The 24,846-nt window shown below is 32.3% G+C and overlaps 1 protein-coding gene across 5 annotated transcripts in view; it reads left to right on the top strand.

The window, feature by feature from the left end:
- DYNC2H1 (dynein cytoplasmic 2 heavy chain 1) overlaps positions 1-24,846 on the top strand; it is a 292,362-nt gene that overhangs the window by 123,297 nt on the left and 144,219 nt on the right. For 4 of the 5 annotated variants that reach the window (XM_023644714.2, XM_023644715.2, XM_023644716.2 and 1 more), the window contains 8 exons: positions 5,242-5,405; positions 7,059-7,178; positions 8,000-8,134; positions 9,675-9,818; positions 13,517-13,606; positions 21,344-21,409; positions 23,194-23,244; positions 24,070-24,147. In XM_023644714.2, coding sequence (XP_023500482.2) covers positions 5,242-5,405; positions 7,059-7,178; positions 8,000-8,134; positions 9,675-9,818; positions 13,517-13,606; positions 21,344-21,409; positions 23,194-23,244; positions 24,070-24,147 — 848 coding nt within the window. Of the gene's footprint in view, positions 1-5,241; positions 5,406-7,058; positions 7,179-7,999; positions 8,135-9,674; positions 9,819-13,516; positions 13,607-20,854; positions 21,410-23,193; positions 23,245-24,069; positions 24,148-24,846 lie in introns of all 5 variants that reach the window. The other variant, XR_011440431.1, reaches the window with a different exon arrangement.

Raw genomic sequence — 24,846 nt, forward strand, 5'->3', positions numbered from 1 at the left:
GTTACCTTCCAGAGTTCGGTCTCTGGTCTCCATCTTCTTTATTGGTGCTGACTCAGATCTGTTGAGCTAGCTCTTACTATGCTATCTTACAGGGGAGGTGGAAATGAGCCTTTGACGCCATCTGAATTTGACTCTTCAGCCTATATTGGGGCCTTTGAGGGCTCATTAAATATAAACCTCCATGAGCTCTGGTTGGTGTTAGGTTTTAGCAGTATCTGTGGCATTGTCTGAGAATGGGTGTTGAAAGATCCTCTGAAGTTGGATCTCATGAAAAGTGATACATTTCACATCATGATTGGTTCACATTATGAACCACTACTCCAGATAGTTGTGCAGGGTTGTTTGGGTCAATTTGCTTATTTCAGAATTAGGAAAAGAGACTTAATCTCTGCCCTCATCTTACTTTCTCCACCGTCCTCCTGGGTTGGATATATTCTTAGCACATTAGTGGAAGTCTGTTATCCTCTTTGAGTATACTTCCGATTGTCGTTTTCCAGTGTTGAGTTCCTCATGAATTGCCATTTTATCATTATGCATTTCCTTTGGAGACAGAAGATGGTTGTCCTAGAACCACATAAAACAAAGTCTGTGTCCAGTTTTGTTTACATCCTGGTGTCCTAAATCTAAGCAATATGAACTGCCTTTCTACATACTGAGGCAAAAGCAGGCACAAAAAATAGGAATAGAATATCCTTTTCCTCCTAAAATTTGTACTGTTCAAAACTCCACTCAAGTGTATATTGATCAAAAAGAAGAGCAAGGTACAGTTCCTCCCCGGATTCTCATTCTTTTGTACTTTCCGATTCCTGTATCTTTGGCTACCTGTTATAGAAGTCACAGGGCATCACAATGAATGTATCCAATTAATATATTTTTGTGTACAAGCACCCCAAATGTCAATATCTGTTATACATGTTGACCAACAAAACAAAACAAAACAAAATGTACTTGAGCCTGATCTAGATTCAGAAACCAAGATAACAGACGTCTAAGTTAGGACTTCCCCTGGAAAGAGAGCAGGAGAGCAAATCTTGTACTTGTGCCCAGTCATTCTGTCTCCATAGTTTTCTAAAGTACAGTAAAGGTTTTGTGTCCAGAAGAAAAAATTGGTCAAAATTAACTCCATTGTGGGTTAACTCCAAGGTAAATCAAGGCTTCATGCAGTTAAGACTGTGTTGGACTTTATAGTTCTACATCTGATGTTTTCTGAGAGTCAGATATGGGCCTTATACCCAAGGGTCTTTTTTAGACAATAAACCATTTACTTTGAAATATTTTTTTAAATGTTATATCAAAATAATACGTGTGGGTTACAAAATCAAATAATACAGAATGGCAGCGGTCTTCTGTCCCTCTCTTCCTCATGACTAGTCCTGCTCACCAGCGAAAAGCAGTTATTTTTCTATTTTACCATTTTATTGAAATACATATATATCCGTATATATATATACACACACACACACACACATAAATACACAGCTTATGAAGTTTTACAAATGGAGTACACCTGTGTAAGCACCCAGGTCAAGATATAGAATTTTATCAGCACTCCGGAAGCCCCCTTATTTACCACTCTCCCTAACAAGGATAACCAAACTCCTTACTTAGAACAACATAGATAAGTTTTGCTTGTATTTGTACATTGCATTAATGAGAAGGGAAAAAGCAGCCCCTGACTATTGTGGGCTGGGAGCTGACCTGGCTCTAACAGCTTGGCCATGGTGTTCTTCTGTTGAACATAAACCGTTTCACAGCACCAACATCAGAGAAGTCTCTCTGATCATACTCATGTCTGAGCACAAAAACAAGAATACTTTCCAAAACACAAATATAACCAAACATCTACTTCTCCCAGCTAATTTGAGCAACTGCTTCTTTTTTACCAATTATAACTTAATCTCATTTCATTTCTTTCACCTACTAGATAAAAATTAAAAGGATACCAATCATAGAATTATCTGCTCTTTCTGATAGCACCCATACCCTAGCACAATTACACTTTCTTTGAACCATTCGCAAGTCACCTAACATAAACCCAAATCCTATTTGATACCTTCTTACTAAGACAATGCATGGTTTCTCATGATGTTCACTCTTTCATTTCAAATTGCCAGAAAACCTGAGCTGAGGCCCTTTAAGCATTGAATTTATTTTGTTTTGTTTGTATTCTTTTTACTTTTTTTCAAGGTATACTTTTTGCTGAGGAAGATTGGCCCTGAGCTAACATCTTTTGTCAATCTTACTCTTTTTTTTTTTTTTCCCCTCCGCAAAGCCCCAGCACATAGTTGTATATCCTAGTTGTAAGTCATTCTAGTTCTTCTATGTGGGATGCTGCTTAATGAGTGGTATGTAGCTCCAGGATCCGAACCTGCCAACCCTGGGCCACCAAAATGGAGTGCACGAACTTAACCACCTGGCCACGGGGCCAGCCGTGTTTTGTTTGTATTTTGTGTGTGTGTCAACTTTGGTTAAATTGTATTTTTTTTTTTAGGTTTTTGTCTATTTCATCCAACTTGTCAAACATATTGGTGTAGTTTTTATGTAATATTCTCCTAACTTTTTGAGTTGGTTTTGTAAGATATCCTTTTCCTCGATATTGATATATTTTTTTCTCTTTTCCCTTGATCAGTCATGATAAGGGTTTATCAATTTTGCTAATCTTCTCAAAATACTAACTTTTAACTTTATTGATTTTCTCTATTGTATTTTTAAACTGATTTTTGCTCTCCGTTGTTTCATTCCTATTATTTTTCTTAGATTTCATTTGATCTTTTATCTAGATTCTTGAGATGGAAATTCAAAATATTGATATTTAGTCTTTTCTTTTTACTAATATATGCATTTATGTCTATAAATTTCCCTCTAAGCCCTACTTCAGCTTCATACCACAGTTTTGATTTCTTCTTTGATTCGTAAATTACTTAGCATTTTGTTGTTTAATTTTTAGGCAGTTGGAGATTTTCTCTTTCCTTTTTTGTTACTGATTTTTAGCTTAACTCCATTGTGATAGGAGAACTTATTTTGAAGCATTCAGTTTTTTGAATCCTGTTGAAGCTTTCTTCATGATCTGTAATTGGTTACATTTCATAAAAGTTCCACTTGAAAGTTATGTGAATTTTGCTCTTGCTTGTTTTTAGTTTTCTCTAATGTCAGTTAAATCAAGTTTGTTAATTGTAATGTTATCTTGTATATCTTTACTTTTTTTCTGTTTTTTCTGTCATGTATTGAAAAAATATCTTAAAGTGTCTATGATTTTGAATTTGTTTTGCTTTTAGTTCTGTCAATTTTTGCTGTAAATATTTTGAATCTCTGTCGATGTATATACTTGGAATTGTGATATCTTCCTGTTTGATTATTTTCTTTATCATTATAAAATGTCCTTCTTTATCTCTAGAAATGCCTCAAGTTTTAGAGTCTGATATTAGAATGGTTACAATAATTTTGAGGGAGTTAGTGTTTGCATGGTAATACTTTTCCATTGTTTTACTTTTAGTTTTCTGTTAGTCTTGTTTTATAAAGCATGTCTCTCATAAGCAGTACATCATTTGGTTTTGCATTTTCATTCACCATGCAGTCTTAATATTTGTAATGTAATTTAATGCAGTTAACCAATTCATGCAATAAATGATATAGTTTACTAGTTAACACGATTTTTTTAATCAAATATTTATTATTTTTTAATGGTTAATCTACATATAACAATATACATCTTTAACTTATTATTTTAATACAAATAAGTACCTTGCCATTTCTCCAGTACTTCATATACCCCCTGCCTGCCTTTGTGTTATTGTTGTGATACATTGTCATGCTCCATGTGATGTTACAATTGTTGTTTTTAAAATCTATATTTATACATATTTACCCTTTCTAGTGTTCTTAACTTCTCTCAGCATTTCCTTTATCTCCTCATTTCTATCTGGATTATTTTTCTTCTATCTGAAGGATTTCCTTTCATATTTTATGTAGTGAAGGCCCGTTGGAAACAAATTTCTTTTTCTTTCATCTTTGAAGAATTTTTATTTTTCTGGCTGACATAGAGCTCTGGATTGGCAGTTATTTTCTTTGGCACTTTCAAGTTTTTATCCCATAGTCTTCTAGCTTATGCCATTCCTGTTAAGAAGGCACCTGCTGGTTTTATTGTTACTCCTCTGTGATATGTCATTTTTCACTGGCTGCTTTAAAATTTGTCTTTGTCATTGGTGTTCAGTGATTTGACTGTGATGTGCTTAAGATTGGTTTTCTTTACATTTCTCCTGCTTAAGGTTTCTTAAGCGTTCCAGTTGGTGTAGAGATATTATATTGGGCTTTTCAATTTATATTTCTCTGCTCATGATTAAAGTTGAGGATAATTTTGATATTGTTCTTTAGACATTTGTATATCATCTTTCATAAAGTGCTTGTTGAATTCTTTTCAAATTAGCTTAAAAAGTATTTAAGTAATATTTTAAAATCTATTTTAGGGTTCTCAAAAGTTCCTTGCAATGTTTTTCTTAACCTTTTAAAATAATCTTTGATGATGTGTGTTTTGTACCTAAAAAATCAATTCTTTGTTGTGAGTTCAGAATTGTAAGTTATGGTATGAGTCTTGATTCGTTCCTCTCTATGTGTTGCACGGTGAATGTCGTTGTTTTATTTTAGAAGGTACTCCTTTACACCCTTTATGAAAACCTTGTTTTTTCTTAGTTTAACTTTTTGTCGTGAATCACTTGCGTATAGCAGTCTGAATAAATTCTTTTTGATGTTAATAATGAGTACCTTTGCAGTTACTCATTTGTTGATAATCCTGGGTTTTTACCAGTTCCTTCTGTCTTTAACTATTTCATCTTAAATACTAGTACAATAAGCACTTTTTAATTGCTGAATTTATAAATAGAGAATAATATAAAATTGAGAGTTTCTATTTTTTGTCATCTGTTTTCCATTATTGCAGAAAAATTTGGTATATGAAACATATAGTTAACGTTAAAACTGTACTAATATAAGTAGATACTCCTTTGATGCTTCAGTATCCCAGGATCACCTTACTGAATATTATTTATCTTTGCTTGCATAATTGATGATTAATAGAGCATTCTAGTTAATAGTATCTTGGGTAGCCTAAGTGTTGCTATCTTTAGGACTCTCTTGAAAAGCCTATAACACAAAGTATTTAGAAATACTAGAAAATTATATTTTTTAATGTCATGTAGCAAAATACAGAAGATTCAGGCAACTAATTGTATCATTTTAAAAAAATAGGCCCACGTTATGTGGTACAGATAGGTGACAAAATTATTGACTACAATGAAGAATTCCGCCTTTTTTTGTCAACAAGAAACCCAAATCCCTTTATCCCACCGGACGCAGCCTCCATCGTTACTGAGGTTAACTTTACCACAACGAGAAGTGGATTACGAGGGCAGGTAAACATGGACAATTATAATTTACCTTAGAAGTCTTTTGTAGCTTTGTATACTCATTAGATATTTTGAGTGGGAAGTTATTTTGTTAAATTGATTAGCTTTTAGACTTTTAAAAGTATACTTGCAAGTTAGGGTGAAGCATTCGGGTTTATTTCATTTATCATTTGTGTTAGATTTGTACATTTGTTGCTAACGTCAAATGGCTGCTTCCTTTGGTAAACTTTAAATTTTACAGTCTATTCCTGTCATATATGGTAGAATTTGAGAGCTGGAAGAATCATAGAGATTAAGATTGGCTACTTTATTTTTTATAATTGTGAAAACTAAAGTTTAAATGTGAAAATTGCATTTAGACCTATTCAGCTAGTTGAGTGGCTTTGATTCCCAATCTAACATTTTTTTCCCCCACTAGAACATATCCATTTTTGAATTCACTTTATTTGTGTGTGGCTTATTACAGGTTAGAATTATACATGAATTTCAAAGTGATTTTTTATATCCAGACTTTTACTTATATACTCATCACTCATTTTTTTCCTCTTTAAAGATACGACGACTGCTGACTTTTTGAGTATTATCCTATTTTTTACTTAGCTAGCAACAGTAGATTTTTCCTCTTTCGATTTAGATGATAGCATGTATATTTGCTACAATTTTTACTTTGTTGTAATTTTTAAAAATTTCCATTTAAAATATTTTTCTTACCATACTGTATGGCTTACCGCATAGAGTTTTATGATCAATATCTTTTGATGTACTTGATAAGACATAAATAAAACAATGTACAGAAAACTTGTACTCAAAACTTGGCAGAATTAATTGACAAAGTTGCTCCTTCTTTATAAAAGCTCTCCATATAATTGCTGAAACGGGCTATTTAGATCTTTAACAAAATCTAAATGAAGATGCTTATACAGCAGATTTTGAATTATATATTTTATGACTTGCCCATGTCATTTCCTAATTTAAATTTCAAAATGAAGAATTTAACATAGCATTTTTTAACAGCTTCATTAAGATTCAATTCACCTACCCTAAAAGTAACTCATTAAAGGGTACAATTCAGGTTTTTTTAGTGGAATTGCTGCGTCTTATGGTAACTTCATGTTTTGAAGAACAAACTTTTCTGAAGTGATTGAGCTATTTTACTTTCCCACCAACAATATATGAAAGTTCCACTTTTTCCACATTCTTGGCAACACTTGTTATTGTCTTTTTAATTGTAGCCATCCTAGTGTGTGTGAAGTGGTATCTCATTGTGATTTTGGTGATGTAGTATTTTAAGTAAGATATCTCTTTATTTCTTTATGTGAATACTTACCATTAGAAAAACACTAGCTTTCATAGTTTGTATATTTTTAATCTAATTTTAGAACTACATATTACATATTAATATGTTAATTAATGCAATTTCTGACAGCTATCCTATAATATGTAAAATTTTACCAGTCAATTTAACTATTCGTTTTGCCTTTTTTGTCAGAAATAATTGTGAAGGTGTCTCATATATTTAACTAGAAAGAATCAAATAAGGTACATAATATCATAATACTTTTAATGTTTGATCAGACACAGGGCCTGTTTGTGGGAAGTTTTTGTTTTGTTTGAACCTTATCACTAGAATAACCTTGACTTAAAAAAATTTTTTTTCAGCTTTTGGCTTTAACTATTCAACATGAGAAACCTGATTTAGAGGAACAGAAAACAAAACTATTACAACAGGAAGAAGATAAGAAAATACAGTTAGCCAAGCTTGAAGAATCTCTTTTAGAGGTAAATTTAGTTATTCAGGATATGTTTCATTACGTTTCTCTTTAGCAAACATAAATAGCAGTATTTTTGTTTGTTTTTTTGTTTGTTTTGGTGAGGAAGATTGGCCCGGAGCTAACATCTGTTGCCAATCTTCCTCTTTTTGCTTGAGGATAGTTGTTGCTGAGCTAACATCTGTGGCAGGCTTCTTCTAGTTTGTATGTAGAACACCACCACAGCATGGCTTGATGAGCAGTGCGTAGGTCTGTGCCCAGGATCCAAATCTGTGAACCCCAGGCCAACAAAACAGAGTGCACAAACTTAATCACTACACCACTGGGCCGGCCCCAGTATTGTTTTTCAAAAAAAAGTTAATAGTGCCTTCAGCATGTTTTTGGTTGTTCAGAGACATTTCAGTGTATATCTTAAAATCAAAATTCAAACAGAGAAAAAGATATTTTAGAATATAAGATTTTAAGGGTAATGTTTAAGACAGCAATTTTTAACTAATATTGTCTTTATACTGCATTATTTAGTATTTATTACATGCTCAGAATTTTAAGAAGCATTAAAAGGTAGCATGAAATTATGATTTAATCTGTAACTTTAAGTAGTCTTTATTTTTATTGGATTGACAAAATTAATACATGCACAATGCTTTGATGATATAGTATCATATAATGATTTACTATATTATTCTTATAGGCTCTGAAATTTTGAAATTCTTTTAAAATAATATGATTCCCATAAACATCTTCAAACTAATGAGAGTTAATATGGACTTCCTTTAATTGGTTATTTTAATATGTATAATAATATATTACTTTTGTTAATTTTTCCTACAGACACTTGCCACGTCACAAGGCAATATTTTGGAAAATAAGGATTTGATTGAATCTTTGAATCAGACAAAAGCAAGTAGTGCACTTATTCAAGAGTCACTTAAAGAATCTTACAAACTCCAAATTTCCCTTGATCAAGTAAGTATTTTCTTCTTTGTGATCTTACATCATGTTTTCTTAAACTTTTATGTTAATGTGATTTAGAAATGTAGAATCAGGACTTCAGGGGAACAGTGATTGCAAACAAAGAAAGCTATTCAAAAGCACCAGAGCCTTGGGTCTGATTCTTATTATTATAAAGAGGGTGCTAAGATGTTGGGGGCACCGAGTATAAGGACTACTGATCGCTGTACCCTGCTGGGTTCTACTAATTTCTGGCATAACATTATCTAAAGTTCTAGAGCTGCAGTTTTGTTCTGAAATTGAAAATGAGTGTATTGAAAATGACTATTAAAAGTATCTTTGCCATTTTGGGGACTTTTGTTAAAGCAAGTTGAATTTATTAATTAAAAGAGTTATAAGCTATTTTTTCCATTAAAAATATTTTTCTTTTCTGCTTGTCCTGGACCCCATGATAGTGATGATCTGAACTATTTTCTTACAAATGGTTAAAATTATTTTTACTTTATTCTTTTGATAATTTCCTTTTGCAAAATTCCAACCCTCTATCAGTACAATATATCATTTTCTCTCCTACATTCTAGTCACTGAGCTTTGCTTGAAGAAAGTCAGACAACCAAGCAGATTAATGTTACTATGAATTCCCAGGCTCCAACCTGACCTGGGCCCTCACTGACATCGTGTAGTTCTTTCTCGTTCACTTTAGTAACTTTTCCAAATTTTCTTTTTAGTCACCCCACCTTCTCCACCAGTGCTAAACTTGGCAGATGTTCTGACTGTCATGCTATGCCGAAAGGAGTTTGACCCTTCTGTGCCATCTCGTTCTGAACAGGCATTGCAGAGTTTCACACATAATTTTACCAGTCTCATATTTGTAATCCTGATGCTTTGATCAGAATGGCATGAAGAACCTTCTCAGAGTTCCATGCAGAACTTTGAGGCCATTTAACCCTATGATCCTCTCATTTTTATCATTCTTTACCTTCAGTCAGAATGAAAGCCCCTGTGAGTGTTGGCTCTTTCTGTGTTTATGTTGCTAGGTGCTTTATTACCTTAATGTGGACACCTGGTACAGTCTTCTTCTCTTCTCCAGATCCGTCAGTGTTCCTGTTGACACCAGTCCCACACACTGGATTCATAGTTCTAAGTTTTCTCTTCTGCGGAGCTGACCTAGTAGTGTCATGCCCTCCTGCATTATCTAAACTGGTTCTCTTTTGAAATGTAAAGTTGCATTATTTGTTCTCTGATCACAACCATTTATGATCTATCTTACCTTCTTTTCCCTAATGCAAGCTCTTGGTCTTCATTAAGATCAACCCATGAACCATTTCTGAGGAGTAGAGAAATATTTAAAATATATTGCCCTCAGTTTCACAAAAATAAGAAAAACTAGATCATACTATTCCTTTTAGTTACAGAATTCTATGAATCGTCATCTTCGTTTGGTGTGTGTATGTGGAAATAGTAAGGCTGTGACTAGATATGTGCATAGTGGTCTGTAGGTGGCAGCAAAGCACTAGTACTGAGGTGTTTTTCTCTCCCCAAACAATGACCACAGGAGCGGGATGCCTATCTTCCCTTGGCTGAGAGTGCCAGCAAGATGTACTTCATTATCTCTGACTTGTCCAAAATTAATAACATGTACCGTTTTAGTTTGGCTGCATTTCTCCGCCTTTTCCAGCGAGCTCTGCAAAACAAACAGGTATGCTGTTGGTAGCCATGTAGCTGAAACTGAATCACAGAGAGCACTTTTCTAGGTGCTTAATTTATAATAATAATTTCCTGAGGAAACTTGTTTAGGATTTTGTTTCAAAAGACCCAAATGTAAAAATTTAAAACTATATTTAAAAGAAACTATCTCCTTAATTGTATTTTATGTTCTTAACAAACTGTCCCAATGTGACGTTCTTCCTAGTGGAAATGATTTATGTTCTGAGTATAAATTAATAAGTAATAGATGATCGTTAAAAAAACTCAGATGATTCAGGAAGGTATAAAGATAAATTATCCACATAATGTCATTAGTTGGAGAAAACAACATTTAAAATTTCACTGTATATCCTTGTTGTTTGAGGCTGTGGTTTGTGTCAGGTATTATTCTAGATAATGGGGATACACACTTCCCTAGGGTGGGAGGACCTGAGGCCTAGGACTGCTGACTGCAGCACCTCTCCATGAGGCTTGCCTTCCCCATAGTGCAGAGTAGTTGGATTTCTTATGTTACATCTTGGGCTGCCAAACGTGTGTATTCCAGTGAACCAGGCAGAAGCTGAATCATCTTTTATAACCCAGTCTTGGGTCACTGTCATTTCTGCTGTATTCTATTGGTTGAAGCCTTCACAAGGCAACTCAGATTTGAGGGGTTGGGAAAATAGACTTCACTTCTTGATAGAAAGAGTGTCAAAGAATTTGGTGGTTATGTTTTGAACAGCTACAGACACTTAGAGTTTTGTTTTTTCAGTGTTTTGCTTCTCGATTATTTTCTTAGTTAAATTTTTAGATTTGAATGGCTGGGGCAAAAATGCACATTGGTAAGCCTTTAAACAAATACTAATTGTCCTTTGGAAATATATGCTATTGATGTGTTAAACTGATGCAATGAGAGTGCCTTTTTCCATCTACAACTTAACCAAGAATGGATATTATACGTCTTTGAATAATTGTCCTATTAAGTAATTGAAAAACATTGCATTGTATTTGTAAGTCTTTGATCACTAGTAAGATAAATGTAGGATTATTTTACATTTGTATTTCCTCTTCAATGAATTATTATTTTTTTACATCTTGTATTAATACTTAAAAAATTGAGTTATAAGAGACATATTGAGGACTTTAAACCTTTGTCATATGTTGCAGATTTTAACGTTATTATCTGCTTTTTCACTTTATTGCAAAAATATTTTTATGAGACCAGATTCATCAAATTATTCTTTATAATTTTTGTGTTTGGTATACTACTAATATGGGTGTTTTCTAAAATTATTTTTTGGAGGAGAGTAATTTGTTCTTGTAGTTAAATTAGGGAGCAAAATTTCATATTCAACTATGTTAAATCTGTTTTTCTAAGCCAAGATTATTATTCTTTCTATTAATACTTATTGCAGACTTACTATGTGTCAGCCATTTTTCTAGGTGCTTATGTTACATAGCAGAAAGGAAACAGGAAAAAAAATCCTTGTCTTCATTGGTATGACTACTTAATATTTTCAAGAATGAGTTATTTTAGAAAATCTTTACTTGATTATAAATAATGATTACATTTTTGCTGATTTATTTTCCACTAATGTGTCTCATTTGAAGTTCTTACATTCAAAAGTGAGATAAAATGACACTTAATGAAAAGCTAATACGTTGGGCAGAAGTTTTATTAGCAAAAATCTGTTTACTCAGTCATAGTAGACAAGATAAGCATTTCTCCCATGTATATTTGTAATGTCCTTTGCATAAACACTAGGTTTCAAGAGGCAAACAATAATTGTGGTTTTGGTCCTTAGTTTTTTAAAAATATTTTTGAATTTTAAAATATGTTAAATTTAATCAAACCGTTTATTAAACCTGTGTAGTGCATTTTTATAAGAAACACAGACTGGTATAAGTCTGTGAGAGTTGGTTCATGATATATAATTGATCATATTTCTAATTCACTGTGTCAGCAGATAAAACCAAGAGTCATTTATACTTACCTTTTTTGCATTAAAAATTTCCTGTTAATTACTTAACACAGTAATAACTTCATTTTAAATTCCTTTTTATCCTTTAGTCAAAAAATATTCATGTTAAAAATCAGTGACTCTAAAACTGGTATGAGAACTGATAGAGGTTAGAAGTTCTAAGTAAACTTCATGAGAACATTGATTATTTTGTACTCTTTAGAAAAGCTTATAACTTAGTACCTCCTCAGTAACAATAGTTTTGTGATAATATGGCCATTGAATAACATTGACCCTTGTGCATGTGTATGTATGTGTACTTATGTGTGTGCATTTGAATTTATTTTAAAAAGTAATATAATCTTAAGTATGTAGAGTAAAAAATTTGCTTTTTAGTGTTTTGAAAAGTCACTGGATCTTGTAGGTACTGTACTCTGTCTCACTGTAGAGTGTCTTTTAGTGGATCCAAGTCTCAGTTGCACATGTGATCTTTGTTAATACGTGGTGAAATGAGAAGGAGTGTTTGCCGTATGAACTATAAACAATGAGCTCTCTCAGTTAGAATATACTACTAACAAGGCCAGAAGCCTAGGTTTGATACATCTGAGTTCTAGTTCGTGATGTTTTATACCACTTTCATACATTACTCTGCTTGTCCTGGATGTATTTATCTAAACTATTAAAATTATTTTACTAGGTTTTTTCTGTTGTCGATTTTAAGCAGAAGGACGCAAGCAAATTTAGTCTAAATATTATAGCAGAATTGAACTTTGCAAGGCATGTATTCTCCAAGTGCTCCCTGAAGTGCGATGCAAAACATATATCACATTCAAGGGAAAGACCAGCCTCTACAACCTCCTTCTCCCCAATTTCTACCCCAATCCATTTTTCATTAATCAAGGGAAATAGCCATCAATGATATTTTTTCAAATCTTTGCAATCATGTACAATGGAAGTACAAAAGCGGGTAAAAAACTGAAGATGTCTATGAGTTTTTACAGAATAAATATCAAAGTTTTTTGTTCATCTGTATTCAACTTGGAAGGCATGGTTTAAGACTGTTTAGGTTCTTATATTGAGGATGAGAAAATTCTTTATAGGGTGGTTCTGGTCTTATTGTTTAGGGGCTGGATTGATGGTTATGGTACAAGTAACAAAATGACTTTAACCCAGATTGATGTAGTATTTTTAATGCCAGTAGGAATCAAAGTGGTAGGTCAAATTCAGTTCATATTGTATTATTGGAAATTAATGGTAATTTTCATTTATTGAAAGCTTTAATTGTATATATTAAAGAAAATTACATTCTTTTTAACTGTGTTAGTTTACAAGTTTAATACACTTATTTGTTTAATCTGTTGAGTTTGATTGGCAAACATAACTGTTCCAGAATTAGCTTTGAGTCTGGAGGAACGATTTATAAGCATGGTTAAACTATGAGGTACTTCTTAAAAGTTTATAAATTTCCTAATGGTTTCTTTCTTTTTTTTTTTTTAAGATTTTATTTTTTCCTTTTTCTCCTCAAAGCCCCCCGGTACATAGTTGTATATTCTTCGTTGTGGTCCGTCTAGTTGTAGCATGTGGGACGCTGCCTCAGCGTGGTTTGATGAGCAGTGCCATGTCCACGCCCAGGATTCGAACCAACGAAACACTGGGCCGCCTGCAGCGGAGCGCGCGAACTTAACCACTCAGCCACGGGGCCAGCCCCAATTTCCTAATGGTTTCTTAATCTTTAAATTGTAATCCACAGGATTCTGAAAATACAGAACAGAGAATCCAGTCTCTTATCAGCTCGTTAAAACATATGGTATACAAATATATATGCCGTTGTTTATTTAAGGTAAGAAACATTATATTTTTCACATATAAAATATTACTTGAACCTTGATTTAATATATATTTCAGTTAAATTATATGACTCCTTACCTACTATAAAGATATTAAAATTGGCATTTCTGATATTTTCCCAGACTAATATTCATTACTAACTGGAATGTCTTACTGCATTCTGGGATGTGGTAGGGAGAAAAGTGACAAATGAAGAAGGAGAGCAAACGCTGCATTAGATGATTTAGCTCTGAACATCCTGGTAGCCACTGAAGGAGGAACCTACAGTAGAATATGTAGGTCATTTTCTAGCTAGAGTTTCTCAACCTCAGCACTACTGACATTTTGGGCCACATTATTATTCGTTGTAGGGGGTTGTTTTGTGCATTTTAGGGTGTTTTCCAGCGTCTCTGACCTCTATGAACTGATGCAGTAGCACTCCCTCCCCCAGTTGTTAAAATCGAAAATATCTCTCGACATTGCCAAATGTCCCCTGGGTTGGGAGACAAAATCCTTTCCTTTTCATGGTATTAGGAAGTAAATTAATGCCTGAGTTATGAGAGAAATTTGTCACAGAGGTCTTCATATTATAAGGGCCCAGAGGAATATATAAAGAAACATATTTTAGAAATTTTTGAATATTACAGAAAACACAGAGGCTTTTCACTTAGGATTTTCTTTTTTAATATCAGTCTTAGGGTATACCTTGAAATATGTTGAAGAAGAGCTTTGTAAAGGCAATTAAGTGAGAGAAATAGAGTTGTTATGGTCCAAATATATAGGCTTCTTAGAAAAATCTTGAAAAAGATAGAGTTAATATATTCTTTGGGAAGGAATAGTAATTTTTGTGATTAGAGTGATATTGTTGAGGATCTTTACTTGAGACAGAATAAATCCTTCAAAGTACTTTCCAGGGGATATTATTGCAAGTTCCGAGAATTATGGTTGAACATTTCTGAAGAATTCCTTTTTTAATGAAAACTGTGAGTTTATATTTTTCTTTTAAATTTCTCACAGTTAACTATCATTCTAAAAATAACCCGTTTGGCCCTCAATATTAATTTGTATAAAATGAGGGATTGTAAGCAAATAATCTCGAAGCCCATTTTGTCACTAAAATGTTATGATCCTAGATATAGGGGTGACATATCTATAGTTTCATCTGGTAGATCTCAGATATCTCTAACATTTGCAGAATGCATTATCTCATATAGTATCTTAAAATTTTATTACACAAATAAAGCTTAAAGATGTTTTCTGAAAGAGTTTCAAACTTACTTTAAAAAGTTGAGATCAAGTTCACATTTCTAGATATAAGTATTTGTTTCGCCCACAGCCTGTTAGCAAGAAGTCTTCAACATCAAGCAGAATGGGTTTCAATTCCAGCTCCAACATCCTCTACATCTGAGTAACCCTCTTCTCCAATTCTTACTCCTTCCTTAGTGTATACCAGTTCAGGGTTTGAGTTGTTCTTTATAGTCCATTTCCTCTCTCTTCCTATTCATATGTACAAATGTATAGGTACAGTTTTTTATTTTCCTTGCTATATATTTTGTTTTATTGTGTCTCTTGTTGCAGTAGGTCCTAAAGATCTTTCCATAATATAAACATGGTAATCTCATTATTTTTAGTGATTGTGTGGTATTCCATATGGTTATATCCTACTTCATCGAACTACAACTTTATTGGTGGATATTAATTTGTATATTTTTTCTATTATGAATGACTGTAGTGAAATCCTGTACAGTATATTTATGTATATATGTACGTATTTCTATTCAGTAGATTTCTCAATGGAAGTATAATTGCTGGTCCAAGGATTCGTACTTTTGAAATTTTGTTGAATGTTATCAGATTGCCTTCTAAAAGTTTTTTATGAGTTAATACTTGTACCCACAGAATAATTAAGGTATCTCCTTCTTTGCATCCTTGTTAACCCTGGATATTACCAATCTTTTTAATTTTTACCAAGTTGTGGTTTTTAGATATCTTCTTTTTTTATCTTCTTTGAATTTTTATTAAACTTGTTTATTTTTGCCTTCCTCCCTTATTTTCCATATTTGTCTATTTTCTTGGTATTTTAGAGAACAAACATTGCTTTACAGAACAAGTCTACTTTATTATAATTATTGTTTTTATATTTTATTTTTTAATCATTGGATTTATTTTTTGATTTCTATATTGTTGAATTTGTATGATTAGTTTTTCAATGTAGCTTTAATTGTTTTATTTTATAGTTAATATACGAAGGCTGCAAAGTTTCATTTTGGTCACTCTCCTAACAATATATTTAGTGCTTTTTTACTTCCCATTAAAGACCTCTACACTCAAATAGGCTGTTACTTATGAAAATATTATGGAACTACTGTTATTTTAAGGTGCTACCCAAATCCTCTTTGAAAGTAGATATGTTATAAATAAATATTATTCTTGAAAAATGTTTTGTCGAAGATAAGGTAAACTTCCTTATTCATTCCAAAGATCAGTAGCTTTTCTTATTTGTTTCTAACCGATATATCTGTGCCTGAGTTTATATATTATTTTATTTTTAGTAATATAGTATATTTACTGACAAGATTTAAATCCTTATGTCATATATTGTGTGATGTAATTAAGGAAGGATATAATAAGTATTCAGTACCAAAATGATTTAACATATCAGTAAGGTATAGTGAGGGTTACTTCTTCCAAGCCACTTTACGTTTTAAAAATATATTTAAGTTAGGCTAAAGCTAGCCTTTTGTTGCACTAGGAGAGAGATTGTAAGGCTTACCATCATTCACATTTTAGTTAAAATCATTTAAAAAAAGCTATGGTTATAGTTCTTACAACATTTTTAATTCATGATGGAATGTCTTCTGTAAAATTTGTATCTCTGTATGAGTAATATTAAGTTTATTCAACATGAATTCGGCATTCTGTAGAGTTTCAGTGGTCAATAAAAATTCAGAAAACACATTAATTGTAAAGCAGTGAAGTACATTTCTCAAGATTTAGCACCATATAAACTTACTTAGGATGGAACGGATTTCATACTTTAATGAAAACTTTTTGGGTTTTTAGCAATCAGCATCACACTAAACTGCCTGCCAGAATTCCTCTGATGCTGATTTTGCTGTTGTGTTGGTGACAGCAGTATGGCAGGCAGCAATAGACTCTGGAAATAGAAAGACGAGATTATTATTACTGTTCGCATCACATTGAAATGAAAGCAACTTGACCTGGAACAAAAAATGACTGACTTGTTTTATAGCAGAAAATTTAGACTTTTAATAAACTAAACCAAATGGAGAAAAACTGTCTAGCAATTTCAATTTAGATTATTGCCTATGTCATTCTTTTTTTTTTCAAGAGATCAAAAGTGTTTATTTCAGTAACCTGATTATTTTAAACAGTTGTAGGATAAGTAGCATACTTAGTCCTCCAAAACTTAAGACTATGATAAACTATGTACAAGTTAGTACCTTTACAGATCAATTCTTCATCCCATTTTATCATTTAGAATAGATGCAAAATAATGAAAGTAGTTGTTACAGTATTAGATAATTTCTAATGACATTAGGTGAAAGTATGGAAGAAGCTTCTAAAGAGGGTTGGGGAAGCATGTATACTTACCGTTTCCCCTTCCTCATGGAAGTATTATCTAAAGGAGATCTGAAGTGGTATAGGAAGGATGTCTGGTGAGGTATGAATAGAAGTGTTTTCATGCAAATGCCTTGTAAGTTTATACCTGTGCAGCTTACCATACCTCTCTCTCTAAATGAATTTGCTAGTTGATTGAGTAAAATTCAGATAAATATTATATTTTAAAAATAAAATAATTATAGCATCTCATGATTATATTTGTCTTACAAATCATTTAATTTGGGTTCTGGTATTTTTTTCCTATTGAAATGTGCTTTCTTGTAATAAAAAAGTAGAAGTTTTCTGATTGGGTGTTTAGTATAACCTTTGACTATTAAGTGAATCTCGATAATTTAGATGATTTTCTTCTACTTAGATAACTTTGCAACTTTTAGTATTATATCCAACCCTTTACATTTTTTGGAGGCATAGTTGAATGTGCATAGAATTCTTCATTAAAATGTATGATTTAACTTCAAGCACAAATGCCAGTACTCAAGTTCTATGCTATATCAACTTCTTCGAGAATAAAGCAAGACTTTTCTTCATATGGTAATATCTACTTTATAGTTTTCATTGAATATATTTGAAAGCAATGATTATTGAAGAGTAGAAATAAAAGAAATGAGTTACTTAGCCTTTTTACTGCTTCTTAGTCTCTGAGAATTATGAGGTTTATGGAATACTTTTGAAATAAATTTTCTTTCCAATATTATATAGTATATCAGTTTACTGTAAAGCAGATAGTTATCTGTCACCTTTTAAGGCTTAAAACTGCATGAATTCACTCATGTGTGAAAGATAAACAACAACAACAACAAACAAACACATAGATATAGAGATTAGAGTGGTGGTTACCAGAGGGAAAGGGATGATGAGGGACGGTGAAAGGAGTAAAGGGGCATTTGTGTACTATGACCGGCAGTATTGGTCTTTGGGTGGTGAAGTTGATGTAGTCTACACTGAAATTGAAATGTAATGATGTACACCTGAAACTTATACAATGGTATAAACCAAGGTGACAGCAATAAAAAAAAAAAGTTAAAAAAAAAAAAGAATTACAGTGTTCCAGTCACCATATAAGTGCCTTACATACATTGTTATTTAATCCTGCAACAATCCTATTATATAAAGGAGGAAATCAAGATTTAGAGCTAGTAATCTTTCTCTAGGTTACTCGGATGTAGAGGATGTTGGAGCTGGAATTGAAACCCATTCTCCTTGATGCTGACGACTTCTTGCTAACAGGCTGTGGGTGAAACAAACCATTATATCTGGAAATGTGAACTTGATCTCAACTATGAAGTTGACTTTAAGATTCTCTCATATCATATTAACCCAGATCTAATAGTTTCACTCTTTGAATATTTACCAGAGTGTGTGATGGCATGGTATGGAGTGTGTAACTGACTTATACCACCTAGTGGTCTACCATCTCTTATTATTTTTTTTTCATTCAGCTAGTTAATTATGTAGATGATTAGTTGAGATTTTGAATTATAAATGTGCTTGATATTAAAGTATTTTGTGAACAGAACCCAGGTATACTAAGATAAATTGACATTGAATTAAAACACCCAAATTTTCTGATTTGATAAGCAGTGTTGATCAAAGATGTAAGAAGTGCAAAATATTTTTTCAACTCTGGATATTGAAAGTTTTTTTTTTTTTTTAAATAACTATTCAGAAAATCCTTAAGCTTGATTTATTCATTCTTAATTTTACTTCAATTTAATTGGAAATAATGCATTTTCTCTGTCTCTCAGTAAATTGTATTTTTAGGTTTATTCTTGAGTCATCATTGTACTTCATTATAATATTATCATTAAATACTTATAGCTAAAAAGATTCATTGGTACAAATGAGCAACCCGACACCTGCCATAAACAGCTTTCTTCTGCCATCTCCAGGTTAGAAAAATCATAGAAAAAGGTCCTGGCTGGCCTCGCTTAGGTCATACGGCATCCCTTCTATCATTATCTGTGAAGCAATATAATGTGATTGGCCCAACTATGATTATATGCTTATCCTTAAGGTCAGGATGTCTTCTGTAACCAGAAAATAGAGAGAAGGGTCACCACCATTACCCGTTTATTGACTACATATTATGTGGCCATTTTTTGCCAACATTTTGGAGTTTGTCCTCAGTAATAATTAACAATTAGATCACTTACTCCAGTGAATAATCTGAGAATCAGAGTAGCAGGGCCTTGCCTTCTCTCCATTAACACTAGAAACTACATAATTCTTCTCCGTTAAAAGGAAGAAATGACTAATAAATGTAATGCTGTGTATGTATACCTCTATAATGAAGAATTAACTATATTATTAAGTGAGAAGGCCTTCCAAGCAATACATTTATTGTCTTATTTTTCTTAATCATTATTTCTTTACCTTAGATGAGGAATGCTATCATGATCATTTAAAATATCCATTAATTTATAAAATAAGCATCTTAGTGGCTTATCTAGCTAGTCACTGTTCAATCCCAAACCTGAATCCTGACCTTTTAATGCCTGAGAACACTACACGTCTCCCCAAATGACGTGCCTTGCTTTTTATAGGTTTAAGTCACATGGTAGCTATTTCATACACATGGTAGCTGGTTGTGACTGGTTTTTTTCCCCACACCTGAGTGATGGTCATCTGCTTCCAGTTTTTGTATTTTTAAGATTTTTTCTTTGTTTTTTGATTCATTGACTATGTTATAGGTATGAACATATGTTTGTTATTTATTCACTCAATCAATAGACATTTGTTGAGTACTTGCTGTATGTATATACAACATATACTTTAATAAAATAAGTTATTTTGTGTTATTCAAGACACTGGATCTTTCCAACAGGAGGGTGATTTTCTTACAGGCAAGGAGATCACTTGCTGTTAGTATTTACAGGAGAGTCTTTTTTATGTAAATATCTTTTGCATTTATTGTATCTTAATATCCTTATATTTATCTCTATCTGTAGGTTTATAATCATACATACATATTAAATATAAACTGTTATTCACAATGTGGGAAAAGCTAACTAGAATGTTTAAATTAGACCTTGGTAGGAAAGATGGCATTTGAGTACATGGTTTCTTTTTGTTAGTAAACATTTACTGCTTTTTTTGTTTTTAACGGAAATGATATAAGCTTATTTTAGAAAATTTACAAAATACACTTAAGGAAAAAGAAAAGAAAAATAACATGTAATTGCAAAACTAAATCACTGCTAGAAATTTTGATAACTATTTTTCCAATGTTTTTGAAGATATATAGCCCTATATGTTTATATAAACATATTACCTCTTCTTCCACAATATGAGCTATGCTATATATTTTGAATTGAATATTCTTCTTGATAGACTTATAAATATTTACGTTGTTTCCGTTTTCCCTCCACTATAAATAATCTTGCAATTAATATCGTTATTTCTTGTCTAGGAGTACATTCAGGATCCTTTTGCATAAATTTCTAGAAATGAAATTTCTTTATTTAAGGGCACATAGAATGTTTAGGAGCATATTAAAATACACAATGACAAATTGAAGATTACTAATGCAAGAGGTCGTTTTAGTTAGTAATGATAATTTAAACCTCACAATTGGATGTCAGCTAGCTAAATAAATGTTTCTTTTTTTTTTTTTCAGTGAGGAATATTGGCCATAAGCTAACATCTGTTGCCAGTCTTCCTCTTTTTTCTTGAGGAAGATTGTCACTGAGCTGACACCTGTACCAATTTTTCTCTATTCTGTATGTGGGACGCTGCCACAGCATGGCGTGATGAATGGTGCACAGGTCCCCACTCAGGATCCGAGCCTGCGAACCCCAGGCCACAAAAGTGGAGCTCACAAACTTAACCACTATGCCACTGGAGCAACCCCTGTTTCTTTTTTTAATGAGATTTACGTGATGATTAATCCTTAGCACTTTCTCTAAAACTTTTAGTACTTTCTCTATCCTCCCTACCTGCAGCTTAGAAGTGTTGTTCTATGTAGACGCCATCTAAATAGTCATTTATTACTTTGATAAAAGTAGATAATTTGAACACAGAATACAGATTTTGTGAAATTTAAAGACTGTGCTTTTCCAAAAACACAAATTTACAAAAAGCAGATAACATCTGTTACTCCTTTCAGGCTGATCAGTTGATGTTCGCCTTCCATTTTGTTCGAGGCATGCATCCTGAACTTTTTCAAGAAAATGTAAGTGAAAGTAAAGGAGGAAAATGGTAGAGTTACATAGAAGTTTGATAATGGGCGGATTTATGGTTAGAATATAAATTACTTTGGGCTAGAAATTGTCTACCAACCAATTTTAACTTTTTACTAAGTTAGCAATTTAGTGTAAGATGCTGATTTCCGGTTCTGCTCCCCTTTGAGTGACCCCAGTATTCTGAAGTGATGGTATGGCAGACGAAGAAATCTAAATAACTTACCAGGCTGCCTAGATTTTTCTAAATCCAAGTCTACTTGTTCAGGACACCAGAAGACTCAGCTTTCTGATTTTCCTGGTCTAAGCAGTAGAACCAATAAATATAAAAAGTGAAACAATATGAGAATATAACTACATTACTTATTACCTCCACTGACTTCCTCAGAGTCAGCAGGTGAAGCAAGAGTGTGGGCAGTTCTCAGAAGCTTCCTTGAGCCTGCAGGTTTATGTTAATCATTTTATGTATAATTTATCTTCATCTATGACTTTATTTCTGGTCTGCCATATAATCCCGTCTAAAACTTGAAAAGAACTTCCTTCAAGCTAGAGCTAACTAATCCATCTCTGGTATACTTCTAATATTTTAAAAAATTATTTATAAGTGATTTTTCTCATTATTATGCTGTTAACATAAAGTAATAGTCCAGTAGCCAGGATGGGAGGGAATATATGGACAGTGCAACTTTGACCTAGTAACCTTTGGCTCTACTTGGTCAGATTTTAATTATGTTCTCGATTCCCCTCATTTGAATAGTTAAAAGAATGCAGACAATTCCACATGCCTGTGTTCTCTGTTTGTTTCTCTCATGCTCTGGCTGACTTGTAAAGTTTCTCCTAAATTTTATGAACTTGATTCCTCTTATTTCTTCTATAAACTTTGATGCCTTTCTCCCATCCTGTGTGTTTTTCATCATGATCAATATGTTCCATTATGTATAGGACTTACTATTCCCTATTTTTCCCTCCTGGAGTATAAATAAATTATCATTGGGAAAGGAGAAAATTTTTCTCTGACTCATATATAGTAGTAGTAGTCATTCCTCTTGTATTTGTTGGTGACTATATAATTTCAGTAGGAAGAGTGAGTGGTCAGGGTAGGGGGAGGCAGGAAATATGTTGCTTTGGTAATGTTTCCATATTGCTCTCAAATTTTGATATGTTTTTGCTTTATTTGCTGACCAACGTGTAACGGACAATATAGTAATGTCCATTATTATCTGATTGGAGAGGAACTCAGGGTGAAGACATAGATTTTCTTAGACACTAGATTCCATAACACTTGATCAATCTTGAGTCCATGGATTAATTTAAAAAAAGGAACAATGGCAGTGTTCTCTGATTCCTTTGGAAAAGATAAGTTAATGGAAGTACTTTTCTCTGTTTTTTCCCAACATATACAATTTTTAAACTTTTGGTGCACCTTATGCTTATCTATTAGTGAGGAATAGCATGTAATAGGACAAATTAATAGGTAGTGACAAATGATAATCAAACATGACACTTAAATTTTTGGCTATTGAGACTTACATATATATTATGTAGTTATATTTTTTTGTTTTAATAAAATTTATTCTTAGATTTCCTATTAATGTTTTATGTTGGCACATGAACTCATTCTTATAATATTAATGTACTGGAAGTGGGAAGATGTGAAAGCAGTTTTTTTACATGTCCTTAGAAAGCTGCTTTGTAATCCATCTTACAGGAAAAGTAAGAATATTTGTCACTGGTTAGTATTTTCATATTTTTGTGTTCTTCATATTTTCCTCACTAGGAATGGGATACATTTACAGGTGTGGTGGTGGGAGACATGTTGCGGAAAGCTGTAAGTAAAAATAATAAAATTATTTCACTCTTAGGGAAAATGGTTCTGGCTTTGACTTCATGAAATGTGATTTGCTTCAGAGGAGTTTTAAATTATTATTGAAATTATACTTTAATTAGGGCAATATGTCCTTGCCTCTATTACCCTGCTTTAAAATGGATCGAAGTATATGTTTTTGTCCATGAAGACGTATCTTTTTTTGAGAATAATATTAATTAATTACTAAGAAATTAATATAGTTTGTTTTTCTCAGTATATGCATTTTGTTCCAAGAACACTTTTATAATCCTAAGAAAATCAAAATTTATATTATAATAAGGAAATTTTCTTATATAACTGAAGTTTAAATATTACTTGTTAAAACTTTTGATAACTTCATTCAAATTTAGCTTTTTCTCTAGTAATTTTCTATTCGAACATATAGTGGATAATATTATTCTTCAAAGCGACATACCCATAATGGTAATGCAAAACCTAGATTATGTCTGAAATGCAAGATGTAATTTAAAATAATGTAATTGTTACAGGTTTTTTATTACATTTTTTTCTTAAGTTTCATGGAAGATTAAGCACAATGAAAATGTTTTATGTTGGCACATGAACTCATTCTTATAATATTAATGTACAACATTTGTCTAAATGGTTATCTATATTATATAGAATTTTACAATATTGACTTGTAAAAAACAGAAAAATAAAGAAATAATACATCGAATGAGGTGTTTTTTGAAAACAGAGTTTATAAAATTAGCTAGTCAATTTTTTACTTTTTTTAAGTGTGAATTTTACCAAATGTCCAAAGGAAAATAATTGCTCTTGTTAAAGGACTCTCAACAAAGAATACGTGATCAACTTCCATCTTGGATAGATCAGGAAAGAAGCTGGGCAGTGGCAACATTAAAGGTATTCCTTTTATACTATGAGGGATATTTAAATTTTTTCTATATTTGAGGGTTTTTTTAATGTTTTTTATGTGCTACTCCTTCATACTCAGTATTGATACTTCTGTAAATATGACATAAAACCCTGAGTAAATGGATATCAAAGAACTGTTCTAATTAATCCTTTAACCATTAATTAATTATATCTTTCATTCAAGGATGGGGATATAGAGAAGGAAGACCAGTTCAGAAGGCTAACTCCCAACAATTTTGTCTGTGCTCTTTACTCAGGCCAAGGATTTTTTTTTTTTTTGTGGGGAATGAAAGACAAATACACTTCTCAAAATCTATGCATATGTTTCCGTTATTTCCTTCCCATACTTTTCTTCACAATATTATAACATTGCAATAGCACATAGTAAAAACAATAAGAAGAGCTAGCATTTATTGATGACTTACTATGTTCAAAGCATTATGCAGAATTTGAAAATGTAATATCTCACTAAATATTTTCAATAGCATTATGAAGTAGCTACTGTTTCCTCTTTTAATAGATGAGGAAACTAAGGCACTTGCCTATGGTTACTTAGAAGTAGAGTCAGGAATCAAAACTGGGCTCTTTGCTGCTGAGTCTGGGCTTTTTACCACTGCTCTTTACTGCCTTTATTTCATAAATATTTGTTGACTAAAATAAATGGCTTCTGCTTTATATCGTTAATTG

Source organism: Equus caballus, chromosome 7 (genome assembly GCF_041296265.1).
Source record: "Equus caballus isolate H_3958 breed thoroughbred chromosome 7, TB-T2T, whole genome shotgun sequence".
NCBI lineage: Eukaryota > Metazoa > Chordata > Mammalia > Perissodactyla > Equidae > Equus > Equus caballus.